The sequence below is a fragment of the Myotis yumanensis genome, unplaced genomic scaffold, assembly GCF_028538775.1.
Source record: "Myotis yumanensis isolate MYYU_CA2020_CCGP unplaced genomic scaffold, mMyoYum1.0.hap1 SCAF_3, whole genome shotgun sequence".
Classification (NCBI taxonomy): Eukaryota; Metazoa; Chordata; class Mammalia; order Chiroptera; family Vespertilionidae; genus Myotis; species Myotis yumanensis.
This window is the reverse complement of record NW_027223754.1, coordinates 32,447,052-32,464,658: the sequence shown is the minus strand read 5'-3', so window position 1 is coordinate 32,464,658 and position 17,607 is coordinate 32,447,052. Positions and strand designations below refer to the sequence as shown.

At 36.5% G+C, this 17,607-nt stretch overlaps 1 protein-coding gene across 2 annotated transcripts in view; it reads left to right on the top strand.

The window, feature by feature from the left end:
- Positions 1–17,607, top strand: part of MYO16 (myosin XVI) — a 533,335-nt gene that overhangs the window by 160,911 nt on the left and 354,817 nt on the right. For both annotated transcript variants that reach the window (XM_070408604.1, XM_070408603.1), the window contains exons 3-4: positions 3–73; positions 9,536–9,679. In XM_070408604.1, coding sequence (XP_070264705.1) covers positions 3–73; positions 9,536–9,679 — 215 coding nt within the window. The remainder of the gene's footprint in view (positions 1–2; positions 74–9,535; positions 9,680–17,607) is intronic.

The window sequence follows — 17,607 nt, the reverse complement described above, 5'->3', positions numbered from 1 at the left end:
AGTGCTTCGGCTGTTGAAGGAGGGGGTGGACCCCCACACTCCCGTTTCCTCAGGAGGGTCCTTGCTCCATCTGGTAAGAACTGTGATGACCAATATAAGTGTGGGTGACACCAAAGACAAGGAGACTCAATTATGGGGTCAAAACTCAGTAGCAAGATGTACATCTGACAGATGATCAGAAAAAGGGTGTTTCAAATTAAAAGTCTTTGATAATACATTTATATTTATGAATTACTTCCATTATAGTTTATAAATAATACTTAGCAAATGGAGTGAGAGTCTTTGCCTTAAAGAAGATTCATTTTGTAAATGAATAGTATTCAACAAATAAGCAAGAGAATATTGTATCAATTACAGAGTATTAGGCAATCATCCTTTTACATCTATTAGTTGTTTTTTGTTGCTCCAAATAACAATACTTTGCTTGTGGCCCAGCTCATATACATGTAAATAAAACTAACTTTCATTCTTTTGGAAACAAAATGAGGAGATTAAAGTGATAAGCTAGATGGGAGACACTTTATTAATTCTTGAGTCAATGCAAATATATTGCATTTGTATACTGTTACACATAGATGAAGGGGGAAGATGGACCTCAAATACATGTAAGAAAACCCGGTCATGCCCGAAGGAACATGGTTCTCAGGGCTGAGCCTCCTTTTCCTGGGGTACTGAGTAAATAAAAACAAATGAAAAATTGCAGGTTGCCAGAAAGACAAAATTGCAGGGTTTCAAAATGACTTAAATACTGAAAAAGGCAATTTAGCCATCTAAAATATCAAGTGTGAGTAGGTTGCTCTGCAGCTTGCCCTATGTTTTAAGCATTCCACATTACAGCACCTAAGCTCTAATTATGTATTCTAGGGTCAAGGTCTTTGAGAAAAAGGCAGCCTATGTTTGTGTGAGGCAACAGGATAGGCTGTGGAAATCTTTGTGATTTTTCCAGTTTTGTTTATTTAACTCAGTTATTATTCAGTGAGTACTTGACTCTAAGGGTAGATTTTTGTAGGACATTTCACTTGGAAGTGCAACAAGAACTTTTATTTTGGAGATTAACCATTTCCACTATATTGCAGATGGGTATTTGAGAGACAGGTTTTAATGTTGTTGTTTTTTTTTTTTTTTTTTTTTTTTTTTTTTTTTTTTTTTTTTTTGCATATAAAATTTAAAGTTACCATCTATACACTGAGTGGCCAGATGATTATGACCAGCCATATTATTATGACCACCCTATCAGTACTTCATTGACACTTCCAAAAATACTGAATATTGAAAACTTCCTAAGAAAATACTCTCAAGGTTTTATTATTATTACTAGAGGCCCTGTGCATGAAATTCATGCACTGGTGGGGTCCCTCTGCCTGGCTGGCAATGGGGGCCAATCAGGGCCATCTCGCCTAGTCCTGATTGGAGCCAATTGGAGCTGGTGGCTGGGGAGGGGCCGCGGGAGGGGCTGTGAAAGGGCTCCAGGGCATGTCCGGCCCCATCTAGCCCAGTCCCAATCAGGCAGACCCCAGCAGCAAGCTAACCTACTGGTCGGAGCATCTGCCCCCTGGTGGTCAGTGCACATCATAGTGACTGGTCGGTCAACCGCTCAGACACTTAGCATATTAGGCTTTTATATATATAGATTATTTGCATAACTAATTCACTTCATTGTACTGATGGGGTGGTCATACTAATCTGGCCGGTCATAATAATCTGGCCACTCAGTGTATTTTTAATAAATACATCTGAATTTGCCTGTTTACTTATCCTTCACTAAATAATTCATGTATCAAACCTAAGGCAGGTATCAGATACTGTTATAGACAGAATGGAAATAATGTCAACAAGTAACAATATAAGAAACCAGAAATTTAGTCTCATGAGAGCAATATAGATGGAAACTCAGATTTAACTCTTTAAAATAGTATGGTATTTATGGAGTTGAAAACTGAATCCCAGAAGCTTTGCTTAAATGCTATCCAGGGTTTTATGTTATGGCCATAAATAAATGAGCTATAGAAGAGCTCCTGATGGTAACAAAACCTTCTTGAATGGAGTGTGAAAGCAAATTCTTTTCATTCCGCCCTTTGACAGCAGAGGGCCTTAGTGAAGCTTAAGTGGAATACATTAGAAGTAAGCAATATTATTTCTTTTACCTGGGGAATTCTAGTTTTATCATAAAGACTGTGATTTAAGCAGTGGAATTTCATGCAACTATTAAAATATTGAACCACATGGTCAAGGGCAACAAAGGTAAAAATACATAACTGGTACTACATCAGTCTAAACAGTTTCTTCACAGTGAAGGAAACCATCAACAAAATAAAAAGACACCCTACTGAATGGGAGAAGTTATTCACACATGATATATCTGATAAAGACAATATAAAAAGAATATAAGGAACTCATAGAACTCAATATAAAAAAACAATCTGATAAAGATTGTGCAGAGGATCTGAATAGACATTTCTCCAAAGAAGATGTACAGATGGACAGTAGATATGAAAATATGCTCAATGTCACTAATCATCAGGGAAATGCAAAGTGAAACTACAGTGAGATACAGCCTTACACCTGTCAGAAAGTTGTCATCAAAGAGTCCACAAAATAACAAGTGTTGGCGAGGATGTGGATAAAAGGGAGCCCCGAGGCATTGTTGGTTAGATTAAGTGATGCAGCCACTACAGAAAACAGTATGGAAATTCCTCCAAAAATTAAAATTAGAACTGCCATAGTACTCAGCAATTCCACTTCGGAATTGGAAAAGATTTATGCAAAAGCAAAAACACTAATCTGAAAGCAAAATTCAAATCAGTAAACGTGATACATCATATAAACAAATTGAGAAATAAAAATCACATAGTCATATCAATTGATGCAAAAAAAGCATTTGACAAAATCCAACACCCTTTCTTGATAAAAACTGTCAGCAAGATGGGAATAGAAGGATCATACCTCAACATAATAAAAGCCATATATGACAAACCCACAGCCAACATCATAATCAATGGGCAAAAACTAAAACCATTTCCCCTAAGAACAGGAACAAGACAGGGATACCCACTCTCACCACTCCAGTTTGACATAGTACTGGAAGTATTAGCCATTGCAATCAGACAAGAAGAAGAAATAAAAGGCATCTAAATTGGAAAAGAAGAAGTAAAACTGTCCTTATTCACAGATGACATGACACTGTACATAGAAAACCCTAAAGACGCCATCAAAAAATTATTGGACTTAATAAGTGAATTTGGCAATGTAGCAGGATACAAAATTAATGCCAAGAAATCTATGGCATTTCTATACACCAATAATGAAATTACAGAAAAAGAGACTAAAAAAGCAATCCCATTTACCATCGCACCAAAAAAATTAAGATACCTAGGAATAAACTTGACTAAGGAGGTAAAAGACCTATATGTGGAAAACTACAGGACACTGAAAAAAGAGATAGAAGAAGACATAAACAGATGGGAGAACATACCATGTTCATGGATTGGTAGAATCAACATCATCAAAATGTCCATACTACCCAAAGCAATCTACACTGAGTGGCCAGATTATTATGACCGGCCAGATTATTATGAACACCCCATCAGTACGATGAAGTGAATTAGTTATGCAAATAATAGTAATAATAAAACCTTGAGAGTATTTGCTTAGGAAGTTTTCAATATTCAGTATTTTTGGAAGTGTCAATGAAGTACTGATGGGGTGGTCATAATAATCCAGCCGGTCATAATAATCTGGTCACTCAGTGTGAGTGTATGTGTGTGTGTGTGTGTATATATATATATGTATGTGTGTGTGTGTGTGTATATATATATATATATATATATATATATATCCCTCTTTCCTCCATCTATTGATCTCATTGTACTATATGTACTAATCCCTGACCTGCTTTTGATATTTACCAATGTCTTAGATATATTTGCATATTTGTCATAGCTCAGTATTTAAAAAAAAATATTTATTAAAGTTTAGTTTGCATACAATATTGATTAGTTTCCATTGTACAACACAGTGATTCAACATTTATATACCTCACAATGTGATCACCACAATAAGTCTAGTACCCATCTGCCACTGTGCAAAGTTATAACGATATTATTGTCTTATTCCCTATGTTGTACACTATATCTCTGTGACTTATTATTTTACAACTGGAGTGTGCTCCACTTTTCACCCATCCACGAACCCCCTCCATTCTCGCAACTATTGGTTTATTCTCTGTATCAACAATGTCTGTTTCTGTTTTGTTGTTTATCTTGTTTAGGTTCCAAATATAGGAGAAATTATATGGCACTTGTCTTTCTCTAACATATTTCACCTAGCATAATACCCTCTGGAGTCCATAGATGTTGTTGCAAATGGCAAAATTCATCCTTTTTTATAGCTGAGTAATGTCCCATTGTATATATGACACATCCTATTTATCCATTCATCTGTTGATGGACACCTAGGTTTTTTCCATATCTTGGCTATTGTAAATAATGCTGTGATGAACATAAGGTTGCATATATCTTTTCAAATTTGTGGGTTTTTTTTGTGTTTTTTTCTTTATTGATTAAGGTATTACATATATGCCCTTTTATTGCCCCATTGCCCCCCCCCCCCCCCCCCCCACACACACACACTCATGCCCTTACCCCCTTGTTGTCTGTGCCCATTGGTTAGGCTTATATGCATGCATATAAGTCCTTTGGTTGATCTCTCCCCTTTCTCCCCACCATCCCCTACCTTCTCTCTGAGGTTCTACAGTCTGATCAATGCTTTTCTGTTTCTGGATCTGTTTTTGTTCATCAGTTTATATTGTTCATTATATTCCATAAATGAGTGAGATCATGTGATATTTATCTTTCTCTGACTGGCTTATTTCGCTTAGCATAATGCTCTCCAGTTCCATCCATGCTGTTTCAAATTGTAAGAATTCCTTCTTTTTTACCGCAGCATAGTATTCCACTGTGTAGATGTACCAGTTTTTGAATCCACTCATTTGCTGATGGGCACTTAGGCTGTTTCCAAAACTTAGCTATGGTGAATTGTGCTGCTATGCACATAGGGTTGCATATATCCTTTCTGATTGGTGTTTCTAGTTTCTTGGGATACAGAGCCCAGTGTGTGATTCGAAATTGTGCAGCACCGCCCACCCTCGAGTCGCTGGCCCGGCCCTGCCTCCCTCTCTGGCACTTGAAGCAGCTGTGGCTGCTGCTGATCAGGCCTTTCCCCAGCACAGGCACGAGGAGGCCCCTGCCGCCCTACCTCCAACACTGCATGTGCAACCTCCTCCTGTCTGGTCGATCCGTTACAGCGTCCCAGTTAATTAGCATATTTCTCTCTCTCTCTCTCTCTCTCTCTCTCTCTCTCTATATATATATATATATATGTATATATATATAGGCTTCACTGTGTTTCTCTAAAGTATCTGGAGCTCTAAGAAGCAGAGATAATTAGCAACTTACTACAGTAGAGGCAGTTCAACAGCTTGACATCTTTAAAACCAAGGAGTAGATACTATATTTTGAAAAGAGGCAGAATACTAGGACTCTAGAGAAAATGGCTAAAAAACTATCATTATTAAAATGTTCTAGATGTTAACAAAAATAGTCACTATGTAGAAGGTGTCCTCCCTCTGTCCTGCTCACCCAAACCAGAACATCTGGGAAGAGACCATGTAACTCCACCCTCCTTTTTTTCCCCAGAAGAGAAAGGGCAAAAGCTGCAAGAGTAAAGACTGGCAAGGAAACTACTCAGAGTTGAGGCAAATATGCCCCCCACAGGGGCTGTGTCTGGGGAATTTCTTGGGGGATGTGGGGTGGGTAACATCCATACAGTACAGTGCAACAGGAAGCAGAGAGATAAATAAAGGAGCAAAATGGAAGCAAAGGGATGATGCTAATGAGAAAGGTGAAAGTGTGGATTTGAGGGAAACTGGGAGGTGGGATGAATAAGAGGCTTGTCAATTCAGGGCTGGCTTCCTGGGCAGGTGGTCCATGTAGTCACAGAGGGCTTTGTTCTTAGAAGGGCTTATGCTTTCTTTCATCTACTGCTGTCATCATTTTGAAATGACTAGTACATTTTGAATCAGCGGCCCCACATTTTCATTTTGTTCTAGGTCCCACACATTCTGTTTTGCGTGGCACTTTGAGAGGTAGAGGATGGTGGCAGGAGGGGCTGGGAGCTACAGGTCCAGGAGACAGGTAGAGATAGCTGGAGGTGTCAGAGTGCTGTTGAGGGTGACAGAGCGGCTCTGCAGCCATTTACTTGGTATATAAAGTGCCACTAGAAATTGGACAAAGTGATAAAGAATAGCTTGAACTGGGATGGTGAGTTGCCTGCTTGAGTAAAATTCTTTTCAGGGAGAATTAAGTTTACTATCTAACAATAATATTGTAAGAATATTATAACAGCCATGTTCAACCATCATAATCTTTCCAGACAAGTGTGATTAGAGGGTATTTATTGCTGTCAAATTATTATTCATAATCTTCTGAAATGTGAATCTAAAAACGACATTACTTGCGAGGGGCTGATATCGCTTTCAACACTGGATCTAATTAACTCTTTTTTGGTAAAAGACGCTGGAAAGCCAAGCCCTGGGTATCTGAATTGTAAATGTGGACTCCCGAGGTGCAGGTTGAGGATACCTTGGCAGGCACAGGAGGAGGAGGTCACATCCTTATGGATTATGCAGGGAGCTATCAAAAAGATGAGAGTAGAATATAAATTACTTCCATGTGAATTTCCTGAAATAAATTGGATCCAGGCCCCACATTCCAAAACAGTGTATTGAGCTTTCTGACTCTGGTTCTCACCTCAGTTGTTGTGCCCAAACCTGCAGCTCCTGCGGGTGGGGTCCTATGCAGTTCCTACCATCAGGGCCTGATAGTGGTGACCCTTGTTTTGTTACACAGGATATGGAACACCTGACAGCCAAAGATCCCAGTTCAAAACTGAAACTAATCTCTCAATCTTCCTATGTTTGATGTTATCCCAGGTGCTTTCATGCATCCCAATACTGATGCATGCTGACATCTTCCTCCATATGGAATTTGTAGCATAATTTTGGATTGTACTTAGTGTATCATCTTGAGATTAATAGGTAATGGAGAAAGATATGACTATTCTTCCATGGCTATATATTATGATTGTGAACCACAATTCCTACATCTTATTTTGTTTGTGAAATATCAGTTCAAATATTGTGCCTATTTTTTTTTAAATTGGGTTGTCTTTTAATTACTACTTTTAAAGACAATCAAGTAATAATAAAACATAAATGTATCCACATAGTTCCCATTTCCATGCTATCAATCTGTTCGGTATCAGTTTGTTTGAAGTTTTCTTGCAGCTCACTGGTGATCTATCTGTTCATTTATTCAAAGCCATTTTTCTCTGTGTGTTCCATTATGTATAATTGATATTACTGTGTTCAAGTTCATTAATCTTGTCATCTGCAACACCTAGTCAGTTGTTAATCTCATCTAGTGGTATATTTTTCATTTCAGCCATTGTATTTATCATCTCTGTAACTAAAATTTAAGCCTTTTTAATATCTTCCATGTTCAGCATTTCCCCTAGCTTTTTAAACATATGGAATACAGTTATAATAATAGTTTTAACACTCGGATTTGTTAATTCTAATAGGCATGTCACTTCTGAGTTGGTTTCCATTAATGACTTTTTCTTCTCATTGTGTTTCCTATTTCCCTGCTTTTTTTGTATATATGGTAATTTTTTCTGGATGCTAGACATAGTCAATTCTGCCGTGTTGGGTACTGAATACCTTTGTGTTTCTGTTAATAATCTTAAGCTTTGTTTTGGAGGCAATTAAGTTATTTGGAAACAATTTGATCATTTCAGACATTGAATTTAATATTTTTTAGGTGGGAACACAACAGCAGCTAATTTAGGGATAATATTTTCCTACCCTGGATACAAAACACATCTGGTCTCTACCCAATGCCATAAACTGGTAAATTACGAGGTTTACACTCTGGCTAGTGGAAACAGGCACTATGAGCTCTGAGTCCTTCCTCTGTTCAGGAGGTTTCTTCTCTGATCTTGGGAAATTTCCAGGGAAATATATACTGATCATGACTCAGCTGAGTAGTTGAGGAGGCTCCAGCAAATCTTTGACATTCTCTCTATGTGCAGCCCTTCCCTTCCTGCTCCCCTGCCCTGTGCCCTGAACCCATCTCTGTCTCTCTGGACCTTCAGGTCAGTTTCCTCATGACTGATCCTGGTCAGCCAGGATTCTCCTCTTTGTTCTGTAGCTCGGGAAGTCTCTCAAGGCGGTAACCTGGGGCAACAGCTCTCAGAGGCCATAGTTTGTTTGTATTCAGTAAGTTGAGATGGGAAGGTAAATAATGTCCCTGTTACTCAAATGTAGTAGTCTTCCAATGAATTGGTTTTACTTGTACTATTCATTGAAAAGGTAGATATATTGGTGTGACAGTACTTCTGGTGGTAGCATTGCTTTGTACACATTTTGGGAAGGGAATCTGTTTTATGTGTCCAGGTTCTATAAAAAGTGTGCATCATACAACCCAGAAATTTCACTGATAGGCATTTGACCTATTAATAGGTCTTTTTTTTTAATAATATAAATTTTTCATTGATGTCATATGATGCAAATATGGAAAAGTCTTATACAAAGGATGAATAATTTTCAGGGCCAGGCACAAAATAAATATATGGGATTCTACAAAAGTTATTAAATATTCAAGATGGCAACAGCAGGGCACTAAGCTAAGGGCAGGATGCATCTAAGCACAACTCCACAGATCATATACTAATGAAGCAAGCTGTGACTAATATATATATGATAGTAATATGTATTTTAACAATAAAAAGTAAGTAAAAATAAGAACAAAATATGTTCCTGAAGGTTTTGATCTAGTATATAGTAGAATATCTATAAAATACAATATTATACAATTGTTAAAATATGTTAGAAGATTAAAGAAAGTTATCACAACAATTAACTTTTACAAGATGGCATGTTGTGTAATGCCTAGTTGTCTTATGTAACTAAGCCTGGGAAAGAATATATTCATATGTTCACATATATAGCAAGAATGTTGACAGATGAAGATGGAAAGACTGTGAACAGTCTTGTCTGTCTTGGATGAAATAAAATGATGAAACTGTTCTTTGGCAGTGAGAACCTAAACATTTCTAAAGCAGAAGCATCATGTGATTAAATCTGTATTTTAGAAAGATAATTCTGATAAATGGTCCAAGATTTTCTAATACTACTATTTGTAAATGAAGAGGACCAAAGCAGTGAAATATTTTTTCTCTTTATAATATCTGCCCCTTCTTTCTTCCCACTGCTCACAGACTCAATTTCCCCTGACGTCTCAATTTCCCCTCTTCTCCTGTAGGTTAGTTGAGAAACATGAATACATTCTTTCCCAGGTTAGATCCACCTCTAAACTTCCAAAATTTACATCGGAGTTTTCTACCCATTGAAATTTGGAATAAACTGTATCATAACTTGTTAAAACATTATACTTTCATTTTTTCCCCTTTCCTTTAGTGTGCTCGTTATGATAACGCCTTCATTGCAGAGATCCTCATTGACAAAGGGGTCAATGTCAATCACCAGGATGAAGACTTTTGGACGCCAATGCACATTGCCTGTGCATGTGATAATCCTGATATTGTCCTGCTCCTCGTATTAGTAAGTAAAGCAATTACATTTATAACCATTTGAAGATTTAATGGCATATGAAAAGCTACATATTTCTCTATATGTATACTTCAGCAGAGAGAAAAATGTGTGCATATGTCATGACTTATTTGCCTGTAATTACAAGATAGAGACTAAGATTGTGGGTTACATAATTTGTAAAACCAGTTGTATAGATGTCATATCAGGCTCTTCTCTTCTTGCTTTTTTCTTGGTTATTATATACCTTAATACTTCACAAGTCAGTCCTAACTAAAATAGTTTGATAATTGTAATTTTTCAATTCGTTCTTTTAATTTTTAGTCTACTAGGCATACAATAATGAAATATGGCTTGCATTGAATCTTGTTCTCTTGTTCACATTAATAAATAAGTATCTATAACATTTATTTGTATGAAAATTTTAAGTATAAAAATTATTGGAGTTATTTGTTGTTTTCAATTATGGCTTAGCCAGTGGTTCTCAACCTTCTGGCCCTTTAAACACAGTTCCTCATGTTGTGATCCAACCATAAAATTATTTTCGTTGCTACTTCACAACTGTAATGTTGCTACTGTTATGAATCATAATGTAAATATCTGATATGCAGGATGGTCTTAGGCGACCCCTGTGAAAGGGTCGTTTGACTGCCAAAGAGGTCGTGACCCACAGGTTGAGAACTGCTGGCTTAGACCCTTATATTAATCCTCATAAACAATACTTTGGTTAAAAAAGAGTGTCAACACTTTATAGACATTCAGCGTGTACTTGTTGAATACATAAATAAACAAATAGTGAATAAATGGCGGGCCTATTTTTGGAAGACAGTCTGAATTTAACATTGCCATTATTAATTTGTATCTAATAAAAACTGCCTTACAGCCACATTCATCTTTTTACCTGTTCTAAAATTTCTCATTCTACTAATTTTGCACTTATATTCGGAAGTGCTTGCTTCAGCACACTAATCATCTCAGTGTCTGATGATGTTGCTCTTCATTATCAGACAGAATTAAGAAATTGAAACTGGTTTTATTTCATATATAAACATAGATTTAAATTTTTAATTGTCTAGCTATTCACATTCTTATGGTTCTGTCATGCCATTTCTCACATCATAGAATAATCCAACCTTATGTGCAAAGTTATATATTTGTTAGTTACTGTTTTTCAGTAAACTTTATACATTGGTCACTGTCATCATTCTTTTAACTAATATTTATTGATTACTAATTTTTGACATAATAATTTCTTCTCTTAAATACATTGCAGTTTATTCATTCAGCAAATATTTATTGAATGTCTACTATGTCCTAAGTTCTACACAATGGACAAAAAAGGACATTTTATCATTTTATCTTATAGCATAATGGTAAAACCAAACAAAATCAAGTAATTTAAGTGCACCACCAAGAAATTTGATTAATGAATTAAGCAATTTTGAGTAGCCTCATTGCCATTATGTTATAGCTAGCCCACCAGTCATCTACAGAAATAATTCACTTTGCAATAAATTTCAATGAAATAAATTGTCATAAAATTGTAATTCATGTAGAAATATGTTCCTGCTAACAGCCTCAAAATTGAGATGCCATTGTACATTTAGTCTTTCATGTTCAATATTCTTTTCATTTTCCAAAGCTTATTGATGAGTAAGGGAGACTGTGCACATTCACTTATTCGATTCATATCTCTGAATGCTTTCTATTCTATACTAAGGGGTTCAGCAGTAAATAAAGGAAGCAAAAGTCCCTGCCTTTTGGAACTTAACATTCTCCTGGGGAGAAACAGGAAAAAGTACATAAATGAATAAAATTTATAGTATGTCAACTAAAGAGAATTGTTGGAGGAAACAAGGAGAATGAAGTAGAGGGTATTAAGGAATAGCCTGATGCGGAAGGTGATATTAGAGCTGTGAGCCTGTGGAAATGTGGATGCAAAGTGTACTGGGCAGAGGGAATGGCAAGTGCGAAGCTGTGTGGCAGTATCATGTGCTTGAGGAACAGGAGAAAAGTGCAGCTCCAGTGGAGTAGACGAGGTCAGGCAGGACATGAAGTCAGAGAGGCAGTGGAGCTAATCGAACCTTGCAAAGACGTTAGATCTACTTTTACTACAGGAGATTAAGGGAACCATTGCAGGGTTTTGAGAAGGGAATTGACATGATCTGACCTACATTTAAAAGATCGCTCTGGCTGCTCTGTTGAATACAGACCAGGGGAAGGGAAAGGGTAATTTGTGGATTACTAATAGGAAGCTGTTGCCACTATCCAGACCACACATGGTGGAGGTGGTGAGAAGTGGCTGACATCTAGACGTTCTGGAGTTCAAGTTTTAGCCTTTGGTGTGGGACTGGATTTAGGGCTTGGGAGAAATAATAGGAGTCATGGATGATTTCCGCTCTTTTTTGGCCTGAGCACTGGAGGGTTGCAATTTGCTGAAATGCAGGAGAATGTTAGAAGGAGGGGCATGGAGTTGGTTTTAAAAATGAATGTCAAATATAAGAAAAGGCTAACAAAATTACTATGAACACAGGAGAAGAATTAATGATGGAAGAGAAATAGAGAGTTGGTAAGTTGTACAATCTGAGAGAGGATGTGGGAGAATTTAGCTTATAAAGGAGAATAAACACCTCTTTAAGAATAAAACAGATTTAATAAATACAAAAAAATCAGTAGTTTGTTAGTAGGAAGTTGAAGGCAGTAGCCTGAAGACTTCAGTTTTCTCAGTGAAGTTGAAGTCAAGATCAACTGCTGAGAAAGAGAGCAAATATTATGTGTGGTCATGTACATAAAGAGTCAATAATGAGGCTCTTAGCTCAGTTCTTATGCCATGGTCCTTATTGGAAAATCAAATTTACTTTGAACCATTTGGATTTATAGCTCATTTTCTAGGGAGAAATATAAGCTCCCGAAATACAGCAGGGTACTCTGTCTCCTAATATTTAACAAATCAAAGTGGTGAAAAGAGTCATTTATACCTAAACAACATAATTATTATAGTAGTATTTAATCCAGGAATAGTTAAAGCAACTATTGAGTGGAGTTTTGGAATGGTTTAATTTTTATCTATCAATTTAAGCCACCTAACACAAACAATTTCCTATTTCAGTTATGACAAAATTTTTGGGTTGCAGCAGTTGCCAGCAGAACCGATAAAAATCATCTAGTTCCACAGTGCCCATTAGACACAGTCCATGACACACTTCATCCAACAGGCAATAAAATTACTAACATCAGATGTTCAAACACAAACAGGCCAAGGATGGAGAAAATATTCACTGCAATTTCCAGCTTACCCCATTGTTACTGAAGTGAGACAATGATAAAGACATTAATGAGCATTACTTAGTAAATGGCTATTCATTTTCTAATACTTCCCCTTCAGCCTTCTGATTATGAGGAGTGAGAATATTTCAAAGGTCTCTCAGTATTATGTAATAGTAATAATTCAGCAATTCACTATTGCCTATCACCCCTTTAAAAATAAAACTAATACATGTGACACTTTATCCTTCATTTATCATTATTTATTGAAATTATGTATAATAGTAACATTTATTAAATGGTTCTGGTATATGTATGAAATCATATCCGCCCCACATTTTTAATAGGAGAGAGAAACAGGCTGAGATGATTAGTCAGGAACACAGGTGATCATTTTTCCCAATACAAATATCATACAATATTTTACTCAAATTATTTTTCTTTTGAAATAATTAATGCCCCCCCCCCCCAAAAAAAAAAGTTTCTTGTGGCTCAAGTGCAATGAACTGTTCAAATGTGCAGATTCATCACAGCTTTAGAACTGCTAACAGAGCAGAGTAACTTAGCAACTGTGGGCACATTGAAAAATTAAATGTGAAATTTCAGATCTGGCATGCTGCAGATATATGAAAATCTTTAATCCAGTCATCAGAAAAGAAGTGAGATCTGAGCAAAGTTATTCAGAGACCATTCCCTATGAAATCACATTGTGCAAAACAGCAAAGAGGTGTCTATTGTTCCTCTGTCAGCAGGCTAGCCATGGAGTAGATTCTGAAGATATTTTAAAAGCATGTATTCAGGGCATAGTTGTATTGATACTACATGCTAGAAAAAAAAATACACATATATATATATGAACTTATTAAAATAAATATGTCAAGGTTTTCAGGGAATAAAGTTTGACATACTTTGAGTGAATCACTTTTCAGTCTTTATCAATTATTCTTGAATAACCGAAAAGCTTTTTAAAATCTTGGAAACAGAAAATTAAGGTGAGATTATTTTTTAAAACTAGAAAATTATTAGAGTTATTGAGCACTGGTGTTTGAATATGGCACAAATTAGAAAATACTTTTAAAACTTCATAATGTGGAATGCAAAAGTAAAAAATGCATATATGTGAGATGCTCAAATAGTCAATAAAATAAGGCAAGTGGAAGATTATAATGTAAAACACATATTCTCAACCCCATTAGATACATACATGTGCCCATCCTCCCCTTATCATCATGTCAGACTTTTGTCATGCCAATATGTAGAGATTTCTTTAGTATGACTGTAAATGCTATTCACATGCTAACCGCTTAGAATTCTACAATTATGCTTTCTTTCTTACATATTTTGTTTACTTGACATGGTTTGTCATTTAGCACGTTAGCAAGGCTCCACATAAATACTTACGTGCTCCAAAGTAGCAATTACTCACTTCAGGATGTTTACAGATGGAGCGGTGAATATGTTTTCCAATATAATTGTGACTGTTATAACAGTTATACTGTAAATTTTGTAATACAGTAAGTTTAAAATTGTTTATTGCTCCAAACATTTGCAGTCATTAAAATCTCATACTATACTTTAATCATAATGAGGGCTTGATACATAGTTCCTTAATGAATAAGTGGATTCTCTAAGTATATGGTCTCCTGTTATCTGCCCCAAATCTAGAACCCGAAAGAAAGCTACATGCTTCTAGTTTTCATTCTCTGCTTAAATAGTGGAGATCTGTGGGAAAGTCTCTGCTGAAGACCAGAGACCTATAAAGCTTCCCCTCCAGGTCTCAGTTTTCATGATTGTGGGCAGGCAGAAGCTCAGCTGTCCTTTGGTTGGTCAGACTGAAGTACAATAAGGACAGCCTATGCCAAGGCTTTGGGTCCTTCCTTCTCAGCCCTTTCCCCAGTGGTTTTCAGGGGTAGTTCTCTGTTTCAGATTTCTGCTGGTGCACACCCTACCTGACAGCTTCTCTCCCTGCCTGTGATGTCTCAACTGAGTTTGGAGAAAGAGGTCATGATTCAATGGCTACCGTTAGAAAGGTTTGAGTTTGTGCACCAGTTCCCTTCGTGGCATAAATATTTCAGAATGAGAGGGGTTACTCTCTGAATAATCTATAGTAATAAAAGGGTAATATGCTAATTAGGGCAGACATCTACCAGACGACCATCCAGACGTCCTTCTGGACAAAGCTGCAGCGGCTGCCCAAGGCTCAGGCAAGCCGCAGATGGTTCGCAGGCCGATGCTCTATCCATTGAGCCAAACCAGCTAAAGCACAACCCTGGTTTTTAAATAGATACAGTTCTTGACAAGATAATGTAGAAGAGGAATACAAATAGCCATAAATGTGTTTTTGAGTCAACATATTTGAAGACTATGTAAATGTTTTATTCCTCATCAGACATTTGCTTTAGTGTTGGTGTCCCTTGATAACTCTCACCTGAATCAGTTATTACTATATTGAATGGTAAATTCTAACTTTATCATTTTCCCACACTTATTAGCTGTTATTATATTGTAAGGAAAAGCTTTTTCTTCTCCCCTCGATTCAGGCATTTATTTGTTTATTAATATCACCATGAACTCATGGATTCTTTGCTGCAAATTTACATTGCCAAACAAAAAAGTTCACCTTAACCAGGTGATGAAAGTTATGGGACCAAGGGACAGCATGTATCTTCTGATATGACACAATGGGAAAAACATGCCATCCCCTCTGTGTTTTCCCTGCCAAAAATCTTATTGTAAGGACACATCATAGAAGATCTTTAAAAAAAGGCAAAGGAACTGTTCTAAATTGTAGGACACTAAAGAAATAGGACAACTAAATGCACTAGGTGACCTTGGGAAGTCGCCTGAGTCAGCGGAAAAGAGCTATCCAGGATATAATTAGAAATATTACTGACATTTGTGTGTGGACTATGATTTAGATAACAGCACTTATTAACATTAGAATTTTCTGATTTTCATAACTTTTGTGCCAGAGAATATCCTTGTAATAAATAGTAAACTATTTAGGGGTAAAGGGACAGGGTATCTCTGACTCACTTTTAAGTGATTCAGAAGAAATACAGGAAAGAGAGAGAGAGAGAGAGAGAGAGAGAGAGAGAGAGAGACAGAGGAAAGGGGATAGAGGGGGAAAGTACAAATAATTGGTAAATTTGGATAAAAGATAGAGTATTAAGAATATTAATTTCCTAGGGTTGCTATAATAAAGCACTACAAAAGGAATGGCTTAAAACAATAGAAATTTGTTGTCTCACAATTCTGGAGTTCAGAATCCAAAATCAAGGTGCCAGCAGGGCCACGTTCCCTCTGAAACCTCTATGGAGGGCCCTTCTTGGTCTCTTCCAGCGCCTGGAGGCCCGAGCATTTCTTGGTTTGTGGCAGCATCACTTCAATTTGCCCATCTTTTCTCTGTGTCTAAAAAATTATATAGTGGATGCTTGCATTAGTGGAATGAAGTCAAAGAACATGTATTCATAACTCGTAGACACAGTCAACAGTGTGGTGATGGCCAGAGGGATGGGGGTGAGGCCGGGTGGAGGTGGGCAAGAGGGTGAGGTGCGGACAGCTGTAATAGTGTAACAATAAAAAATAAGTAACATTTTTTGAACCTGAAATTGCATCAAAATTAAAAAGTTATCAAAAAGTATTAGCATATGAAAAGTGGTATTTGCTTATTAAAATGCCATTAGGTACCTCTCATGAAAATTTAATTATTAGTGTGTTAGAGATTTACTACTAAATGAAATAATTGATAAGTATATTCACTGATACTAAATTGTTACATAAAGTAAAAGAATATTTATTTGTTCTTATGTCACCTGATAGGCAGTAAATAAGATTCATATTTGGGAGGAATGAGATATTTGAATTCCATTTTCAGTACTTTAGGACATAGTAGGACTAGGAGGAATTGGAAGTCAGGCGGCCTCCCAGTTTGAATAATTAAAGAGGAAATGTGATTAGGGCTCCCAGTAGGAACTAACTAGTCCCCAGTTACAGAAAACATTTGAGAAGTTTCTGTTGATTTTGCATATATAACATTGATTACTTTCATTTCCCTGATGAAACAATCACTGTGTAATTGATTGATTTTCCTGAAGCCACATTAAATAACTTGCCTCAGCGTCTGTATTGTACAAAGATAATATTTTTTGTTGTTGAGCTGTTCTTACTAACGCCACTTTAACTTAATTTGGAATTTCTTGTTTTATTTAGACAAAGGATAATCACTTCTGTCAGTGTAAGGAATTTGACCTCTGGTGATTAAGTGTAGGAAAGTAAAACCAAGAAGGTATTTCACACGCGTGCGCGCACATACACACACACACACACACACACCCTTAGGTCTTAGACATCAACTTTAAATGAGTTCTCTTGTATCATAAAAATGTATGTATGTCTTCCATCTATTCTCTCAATGTCCTTTTTCACACACTCAATTCCTAATCATATGTTTTTATAAAGGATAGCATTCGGTAATTTTAAAATGTTACTTAAGATTTAGTAATTTTGTATAGTGATTGATAAAGTTATTGTTTCAGAAAATAAGTGCAGGTTTGAATATTCTTTGTCTTATATTTGAAAATCTAGTCTAAAATCCTCAACTTGCTCTGTTTCTCATACCCTGAAATAAGACAACTGTGTACACAATCAAATGTGCAAACCAGCACGTGAGGAAA